The following is a 9,358-nucleotide window of genomic DNA, read 5'->3' as shown; positions in this document are numbered from 1 at the left end:
TATCGTATGGATCCATGTCGAGAACAGTGAACTGTTCGAGGCTGTCAAAGTCTTAAACTTGACGGCCAGATCCACTTGGACGTTGGGGACAGAGACGACCTTTTCGTCGGCCAGTCGCACTGACACCATCCCGTTGCCCTTGCTTTCTCTCAAAGCATCGGACAACTTGTTGCTATTACGAGCAACCGTCTGGCGGCGTGCGAAATTCTTCGACGCCCCAGAATCGATCAAGATTCTAAAGGATGGTCGTACCGCCGCTGCTCTTCGCCGAATCGAGAGTGCGAAGACTCTCAGAGGCTAATCCCCCGTAGTACGCGCCACTCACGCACCCTTCACTAAGACTATGTTCTTCCTCAGTAGAGCGCCCCGCCCCTACTGGTTTCCGGCGTTCCCCTGTCCCCGGGATCCTGGCTTCAGCCAGCGACCCTTTAGGACGGGCTTGGGGAAAGACCGTCTATGGCGTCTTTCTGCGGGACAGTGGCGCTTGAAGTGGCCCATCTTCCCGCAGCCGAAGCAGCGGATGTCACGCTGCTCGGCGGACCTGAGTTTCATGAGAACTGGCCCGTTGTGACGCGCTCGACCGGGAGCCGACAAAGAACACCCATGCCAAGCTGAGGCCGGTGTACGCGCCTGGCGATGGCTGTATTCTTCCTGAAGATTCACTTGAATCGCCTCTTCAAGAGTGTTTGACTGCACCCGGAACAGCTGAGTGCGCGCTGGGCCCACTCGAAGGCAGCCCACAAACACGGTCATCTTGATGTGTTCGTTGAGTGGGTTTCCCACTAGGGACGCCGTGGCCCCCCCATCTCTTGGACGTACTCGTGCAGCTCATGCCTCCCTTGTTTGCACGAGAGGAAGCGCGAGCGCTGGCAGTACTCGTAGCTCGCCGGGAGGAACGCGGCTCGGAGCTGTTCGCACAGCTGAGCCCAGGATGTGAAACACCCAGGAGATGTTGCCTCCCGCGTGTACACCCAACCCTTAGCACGACCGCTAGGGTTGGAGGGTGCAACAGCAGCACGAAATTGCTCGGTCGATACAGAGCCGCGTCCATCGCGAGATCTACTTCTCGGACCCCGAAGTGAAGGTTCTTGCCTCCCTTCCCTTCATACGGCTTAACCTTCAGCCGTATTAGCTTCGGGTGTGGCGGATTTGCTTCCGCCGCCGGAGCATGCAGGTTCCCCCGCACATGCGCGATGAGCCCCTGCTCGTACGCGTCAAACGCATTGACGCGCTCGAGCTGCTCGGCCGGTGTTGACACCACCAGGCTCTGCAGGGCCTCCATCCCGAATATGCCTGTCATCTTCCGAACCGACTCGAGCTGTGAGTCGTTCATATGGGAGAAGTCGTTCCTATCCATGGCAACGGCGGAGAGGTTCAGGTAGAATACCCGCGGTGGCGTGGATTGACTACGAGTGCTACCAAGTGTGACGGGGTCACACAGCACCTTGCGCTAGAGGAAGTTGGATTCCGAGAGTATACAAACTCTCAGTGAACGGCAGCTCAAAGGTCTTCTTTTATCGAAAGGGAGCGAAGTGATCAATTTAAGGTAGAATGTAAAAAAACTGAGTATATTTATAGATGGATAAAGCTTGAGCTAAATTCAAACTATAAGTCACCTATAGAAAAGCAACAATGGACGGCTTTAATACCTTGTACCAAATATCCCGAAGTATGACGTGTCACACTTCATGTAACTAGAGGTACACTTAGGGCTACGTACCCCGTTACACCTTGTTAGCAGCTCCGACAACAACGCAAATGAGGACGAGGTTGACGAGCTGCTTGACGCCTTTAATAAAGTGCGGATCGAGAACTAAGCTTTCTGCTTTGCATTACTCCTAGCCCACATGACAATATATCTTGCTGGAATTGATGGTCACTTGCCTTGTCAGAATTACCTGCTTTTTTCAGTGGTCGGCCTGATTTTTTCGTTTTCCGCGTTAGGAAATAGAGCACCATCAAATAGAGCGCCCTACCTCCACTTTCAGGTTCTTTAAAACTATAGTGGACGGTGCACTAATGCCTATTCTACGTTGGTATCCCGACTTCTAGGTGGTGTCCCTTTTGATAACAACACCCCCTAAAATGGCAATTTCACTTCAGAAGTTGCAACTTGTATATTTTTAAAAGATGGAAACTGCTAGTTATTCGGCATTAGGCAAGTGTTTCTTGGACCGAGCGGCACAATCTAAATCCTCGCATTGTGAGAACAGTTTGAAAAAAATCTAGTGTCCCTATAATTAATAGCAGCACTGTACAATAAAATGCTAGGCATAGTAGGTAAGAAAAAGATATGATGCAAGCTTTCACCAACTACACTGAATGTACTTAAGTATCTTTCAAAAACCATGCTACCCCGGTTAGACTGCTATAATACTCAGGTCCCGGAGCTCGTACGACACTCGCCTCGCAGCCTTTCCTTACTCATGTAGTACAAGCAGTTCAGAATCGGTGGCGCAGAACTGAGGTCGAAGACATCGAGGTTGGATTCCAAGTTAGATGTCATGCTATGGTTTTTGTCTCGAAAACGTTTGGCCAGTGCCGTCTGGTGCAGCAGGCGTCGTTAAGTTTTGTGCTACAGTTTAGGGTGTTAGGACATGTACACTGTCGCTTTCGACGACCGCGTCAGCGATTTGCATATGTTTGATACACCGGCGCGTCAGTGGCGCTTACTTAGCTCAATGACGTCAGCTAAGTTAGCTGACGTCATTTGCGAACGTAGAAGAACCCCCTCGAGATGAATACTCGCCGGGGTGTCGGCACAAAAAGGGACGAAGATCGACTCGACTCGACCCCTTTACTCGTGCTGGTTCTCCATTTAACACCCCGTAGTTAAAGTACCATATATTTCCACTCGACACGTACCAGTACATGGCTTTGTTGCTGTTAGCTTGGAGTCAACCGGTGCTCGACCTGCTCGACCATCTTCAGCTCACTGTGTTTGGATGCATCTGACACCATGAGGGTGACGATGCTTCGTGTTACTTCTTTGTTTCACTTCAATCATGTAAAGTTAATGTAAATACAACCCTCAAGTGAATCACGAAAAGCCGCGGTCAATCACCACTTCATATCGTTACTTAAAGATCTGCACCTTGCGATTCCTGTGGCATTGATTCACAAACAAAAACGCCGTCCGGACCGCAGGAGCGACCGATAGCTCTCGACCGTATCATGTTCCGCAAGCTCGCCGTGTCCGCCGCGTCCTCCGCCCGCGTGGGTGTTCGCCACCAGTCACACGTCGCCTCCGTGTCGATGACAGTGCCTGGTTTGTCGTCCGAGGTGCGTCACGACTGGACAAAGGAGGAGGTACAGGCCATCTTTGACCAGCCGCTGCTGGAGCTCGTGTACAAGGCCGCCACTGTGCACCGCATGCACTTTGACCCGACGGAGGTGCAGCAGTGCACACTGCTATCTATCAAGACTGGCGGGTGCACGGAGGACTGCAAATACTGCTCGCAGTCCTCTCGGCACAAGACGTTTGTCAAGCCCGAGCCCACTAAAAAGGTGCAAGAAGTGGTGGAGATGGCGCGTCGTGCGAAGGCAGCGGGTAGTACGCGCTTCTGCATGGGCTCAGCCTGGCGCGAAGTAGGCAAGAAGAACGCCTTTAGACACATCCTGGACATGGTGCGCCAGGTTAAAGAGATGGATCTCGAGGTCTGCTGCACGCTTGGGATGCTCACGAAGGAGCAGGCTGTGCAGCTCAAAGAGGCCGGATTATCGGCCTACAACCACAACCTCGACACTAGTCGTGAACACTACGCTAAGGTAATTACCACGCGCACGTACGACGACCGTCTTAAGACCATTGAGAACGTGCGGAAGGCTGGCATCTCTGTGTGTTGCGGTGGCATCCTGGGTCTGGGAGAGGAGAAAATCGACCGCGTGGGTCTGCTGCACACGCTCGCGACTATGGACGAACACCCGGAGTCTGTGCCTGTGAACGCCCTTGTGTCTGTGGAAGGCACACCGCTGTTTGACGAGGATATCGCGCCCGTCACGGCCTCCGACATGGCGCGTATGATTGCTACAGCGCGTATCCTCATGCCCAAGACGATGGTGCGTCTCAGTGCTGGTCGCATGTCCTTCACGGACGCTGAGCAGGGCATGATGTTCATGGCCGGCGCCAACTCGATCTTCAACGGCGACACGCTGCTGACCACAGCCAACCCGGCGTTCGAGAAGGACAAGCGGCTGTTCGAGAGCTTCGGACTCAAGGGCAAGCCGGCGTATCACCAAAACAAGTCCACGCCCTACATCGTCAAGGTGACGCACTCGGCACCGGCCGCGACTGAGGCTGTGGCATGAGTATGCGAACCGGTATGAAGCGTCAGTACCGGTAGGCGAGTCTGTAACCTGTAGCCTGTTAAGATTAAGTGGGGAACATCGTTATCACCGTTATGGACGCACGCATACCGGTTTGTTCAAAAGAAAAAAATCTATATTATTCACGCGTCCAACAAGCCCCCACTTTAGACCGTTTTCTTGGCTCTCTTTGTATGGTGCCGGGTCTTCTTGGTGACTGCGTTGCCGTTGGCAGAGCGTTTCTTCTTGGGCTTCTCTTCCTCCATCGCCTCGTCACCGTCGTTTTCTTTTGTCTCCTCCTCGTCAGACTCGTCATCGGGGTACAAGTCAGCCAAATCGTCCTCCTCTTCGCCCTTCTTGTTCTTTTTGGGCGTGACATCCTCCAACTCCTCGTCCGCTTCTTTGTCATCTTTTTCTCCTTCTTCTTCATCGTCTGAGTAAATGACCTGGCTGTTCTCAAACTCGAAAGCGTCGGCGTCAAAGCCCCCATTGCCCTGCAATTCGTCGTCGTCTTCGCTCTTGGTGACTTTAATCTTAACGTGCTGCTTCATGCGCTTATAGCGCTTGCCCTGTATGTGCTTCTCAACCTCGGACGGAATGCGGTTCAGGATGGTGCCCGTGACGTTGCAGTACAAACTCTTCGGCAGCCTGCGGTGCGGCACAATGTACGGCTCGTACTGTGAGTAGTCGTGGCAATACCAGTCGCGAGCCTTGACGAACTTCTTGGACTTGAGGTGCTGCTCGATGATGTCGACACGCGGAAGCATTTCATGCTGCGTCAGTTGGCACTTGACGCGCACGCGTTTGTTGTCGCCCTCGCCTGACTCAACGACCTCCAGGAACTCATGCTGGTTGAGGAGGTTCTGCGCAGCGGCGTCCATTGCTATGATTGACACAATGGACTGAGGAGCTCCAATCGATACGAAATTACCGTACTGTCGGTAAAAATAAAACTGTGTGAAACACAAGTTTGGAGGATTTTTTCTTATTAAGGTAAATTGTTGATTTACCGGTAGCAAATATTACCTATTATTATATTCTTTTACTAAAGTGATATTATTATATTTCAGTTTAATACTACCGTCTTACCGCGTACTAGACGCCTAGGCGTTCTAATGTAATAGAACGCCTACTGGGCGGTGTATTCCTGTAGTACGCCTAGGCGGAATAATTCGAGGGAGTATCTCAAATGAGACGAACGCGATCACCTAGGTGGTTTATATGAGGGAAAAGGAAAATCGAGATGAGCACGACTTCACCAGCACTGATAATGTATTATAGATGAAAGCCGTTAACCTCGAGAAAGTAGTAATGACCGATTCGAGCCATACAAATGGTTTTAACTGGGTCGTCGACGCTGTACGCGAATGCTTCGACAACACGGCAATCCTCGTCCAGAGTTTTCACTTCAATATTGCAACGATGCTTGCGAACGGCGGCAAGCAACTTAAGCTCGCCGCCTGGAATCTCTCCATCTTGTAGCGCCTTCAAATATGCTTCGTCGAAAAGGCCATCTAGATCTTCTAAAGTCTTCATGTACTGGATCAAGGAAGCCACATAATCCGGTGTGTCTGCGCCAATGCCATGCTGCAAACAGAAAAACAAGCTCCTTCGGATATCTTCAGGGATGTACCATGCCGGGTTTGCAATACACAGCTCCTCGCGATCGTCAACATTCGACACAAGAGCTTGGTATCGCTGATGCCACTCATCCATGCTGATTTCGCCACTAATAAGCTGTCTGAGAGGCGGATGCAGCATTTCCATGCTGAAAGCTGACCTACGAACAAGCCCACATAGCTCGAAAGCATGAGAAATCTCCTCACTCGTTTTGCTTGCTGCCCACTCAAGCACCCATTCGGCGACTTTAAAGTACTTTGGTACTTTTGGATTGCCAGCAGGCGTTTGAAGCGCCGAGTCACACAGTGCTTGCGCAATGTAAGTGTCATACTTGTCCCGATAGAATTCTTGAAAGCTGCGGCTAACGGCAACATCCAGCGGCTGGCAGAGACTCGTAAGGTTGGGTGGGACTAACAGCACATGAACGTTGTAGTTGCGAAGCCGTTGCTCATCAAACATTTTGACATGCGCCGCGTAGGAATCGATGATGTACAGGACGTGCTGGCGATAGAACTTTGTCTCTTGGCGACCGCAAATGACTTGTTTAGCGTGCTCTAACAAGATTTCATCGCTCCACATTCCGGAATTGTTAACGTCTACCATGACGCCTGGTGGACACACAGGTTTCTTCTTCAACTTCGAGAACAACAAGTGAGGGGTCAAGATTTGGCCGTCTCCAGTGATCGAGAATGTTGCAGTGAAGCGTTTGTGGCTCGTTCCGCCTTTTCGCAGCAAGACCTCACGTGAGCCTTTGGTTTTAATTGTTGTTTTCGGTTCAGTCTCGAAATACCTCGGAACCTGATCCATGTTAATGACATTGCAGGGTTGAATGTTGTGCTTTTCAATGAGAGCTTGAGCCTCATTGATAAAGGCAAGACAAATAGCTGCAGCATCGACCGGAAGCGTTCTGGTAGTTGTTTGGCGGCGGGACACTAGATTGTATCGGGTTTTGAAGCGGTCCAGCCACCCCGAAGATGCTTTGAATGGGTCGGGCTGCTTATCGAAGTCGACAACTACCAACTTGCTGTGAAGGTTGAGAGCTTGAAGTTGTATATACTTGTCTTTGACACGCAGTCCTTTGTTGTTTCTCTCAATGATCCACTCGTGAAGGTCCTTCTCCAGTTGTTGATGCTGTGGGTTTCTACCTGCTCCAGGCAGACGCCGAACTGTTCGTGTCGCTACTTGTCGGTCTTTGGAAGCGGCATGAAGCTTCTCTCGGTTGCGGTGCCAATCGCGAACCAACGATGGAGACGTCAATTCGTACTTCTTAGCAAGCGCGTTGAACCCACACCCTTTAACGTTGAACTTGTACTCGCTGATTACATGCAGCTTGAACTGTAGGCTATAGCTGGAGCGTTTTGAAGGCATGCTTGTGCGTGTTTTTGAGCAAAATGGGAACTGCCAAGGCACTGAAGGAGGCAAAACCAGCTCGGTCGGACAGCGTCGGCCATCCATCGGCAAAACCAGCTCGGCCGGCCAGCGCCGGCCATCCATCGATGAACACAAGTTTCAGCTTGCCGTATGTGCTACTACCACATGGTCATGCTAGGCGTTGTATTTGAATAGGCGTTCAATACGAGGGATTCTTCTCTCCAAAATGATTTTGACTTGATCGTATTAAACGCCTAGGCGTCTAGTACGCGGTAAGACGGTAGTTTTATTTTTCAAAGATTGTGAAGACTCCACCAGCCATACCGGTATGTCGTTAAAGCTCGAAGTTTTACTATTAATAATCAGCGGTGAGTCTGACGGCAGCAGGGTCTGATACCGGTAACCAAATATCATATGATATTTTACAAGTAGTAGCATTATTATTAAAATTTAATAGTAATAGTAGCTCATGTTCTTGGAGCTAGCGTAATATTTTAATATTAACTCGGATATGTGAAAAATATTAGATACTGAATGATATTTATAATATCTCCCACTTATGTACGTTTCTTTCCCTGTGAACCGAGGGCTCACAAAAGAACCCTTTTGGGCAGGCTCTCGAACAGCAGTAGGCTTTAAAACTGACGAGTATTTGCTCTAGTATTTCAGTGTGACACAGACAAAGACGATCGAGATGGAAAACTGCAAACGGTTGCAGTTGATTAATGTCGATAGAGCGAAATAAAGGTATTTGTTCTCATCGTGCGTCTATAAACCTGCAGCCTGTAACGCTAGATTAATGCGCTCAGCAGTGCCAACACACGACGCCAATCTTGCCGTCACTCTCAAAATTGTCCCGGACTCTATCTCCCTCACGGATGATTTATAATACTTCAGCTAGTCGAACGCTAACGACATCTGGTTGGTGGATTTAACAGATGACGCAATCTTTTAAAATATAATATCGCTTGAACTAATTTGAAGTTGATATTAAATGATATCATTTTGTCTCAGAAGAAAGTATTAGGTTATATTTTTATATTAGCTGGTCTACACGTGATATTTTTAGAATATTAACTTCACCGATTTTGGAGTGACCATTAACCCCTGACGGCAAGGTTGGTGTTGTGTGTTGGCGCTGCTAGGCGCATTAATCTAGCGTCACATGCTGCAGGGTTATTAGACGCATGATCTAGACGAGGTTATCAGCAGATAACATTAACAAACTTTTGTTTTTCGCTCTATCGACTTTAAACAGCTGCAACCGTTTGCAGTTTTCCATCTGGATCAGCTGTGTCTGTGCCACAGTGAAATACTAGAGCAGATACTCGTCAGTTTTAAAGCCTCCATTCACTGCGGCTGATTTAGAGCCTGACCAAAGAGTTCTTTGGTGAGTCCTCCGCTAACACAGGGTAAGGTGGCAAGAAACGTACTTAAGTAGGAGCTCATAAATAGTACTTAGTATTTTTCAAATCTCCGAGTAAATATTAGCATATAACGTTAACTTGTGAAAACTAAACTAGTATTTATAAAAAAAGTCTTGATAATACTACTAGACTATCGAACTTGTCATCCTTTCATGCTTTTTTATTACATGTAGCTGCTGGTATTATAGCCTGAAGTAAAAGGTACCCGGAAACAAGAGTATACTACAGTATGGTTTAACGGATTGATCGTGCCTGTATCATCGTTTACGTGATTGGTCACAAGGGTATCCTGTCAAGCGGGGCATCAGCTCTGCTCTAAATCCGGAAGCTTCGATTTTGAATGGCGTTAGTGCACCTTTAAGCCACTTGGGCGCCCTTTACTGCAAGCGTTAGGGCGCCCTAAAGCCTTGGGCGCCCTTATCGCTAGGAATAAATAACCGTATTTTAAAAAATTGATGCGAAGTATCACCATAAGCGTTATTGTCAATCTTGTCGGAGATGCATTAACACATAAGAAGAAGAAGACGAAAAGCACAAGTAGGAAAGGGAAAGCGACTTATATATATATATTTATTGTTTAACAAAACCACGAATGGCTACAAGATTATTGTGGAAGCAGCATCTTACTAACCTCT

At 49.0% G+C, this 9,358-nt stretch overlaps 2 protein-coding genes across 2 annotated transcripts; one reads left to right on the top strand and one right to left on the bottom strand.

Moving 5' to 3' along the window:
• Positions 1 to 3,133: 3,133 nt before the first annotated feature.
• PITG_13596 (biotin synthase) lies at positions 3,134 to 4,465 on the top strand (the record flags this gene model as incomplete). Its single annotated transcript, XM_002899748.1, has 1 exon — positions 3,134 to 4,465. One exon carries the CDS (start codon positions 3,175 to 3,177, stop codon positions 4,306 to 4,308), a length of 1,134 nt encoding a protein of 377 aa, XP_002899794.1.
• A 7-nt stretch (positions 4,466 to 4,472) lies between these two features.
• Positions 4,473 to 5,186, bottom strand: PITG_13595 (uncharacterized protein; the record flags this gene model as incomplete). Its single annotated transcript, XM_002899747.1, has 2 exons — positions 4,473 to 4,646; positions 4,752 to 5,186. 2 exons carry the CDS (start codon positions 5,184 to 5,186, stop codon positions 4,473 to 4,475), a joined length of 609 nt encoding a protein of 202 aa, XP_002899793.1.
• Between the last annotated feature and the right edge of the window lie 4,172 nt (positions 5,187 to 9,358).

Source organism: Phytophthora infestans, genomic scaffold (genome assembly GCF_000142945.1).
Source record: "Phytophthora infestans T30-4 supercont1.29 genomic scaffold, whole genome shotgun sequence".
NCBI lineage: Eukaryota > Oomycota > Peronosporomycetes > Peronosporales > Peronosporaceae > Phytophthora > Phytophthora infestans.
The sequence above is the reverse complement of the archived record's forward strand: the minus strand, read 5'-3'. Positions and strand labels throughout refer to the sequence as shown.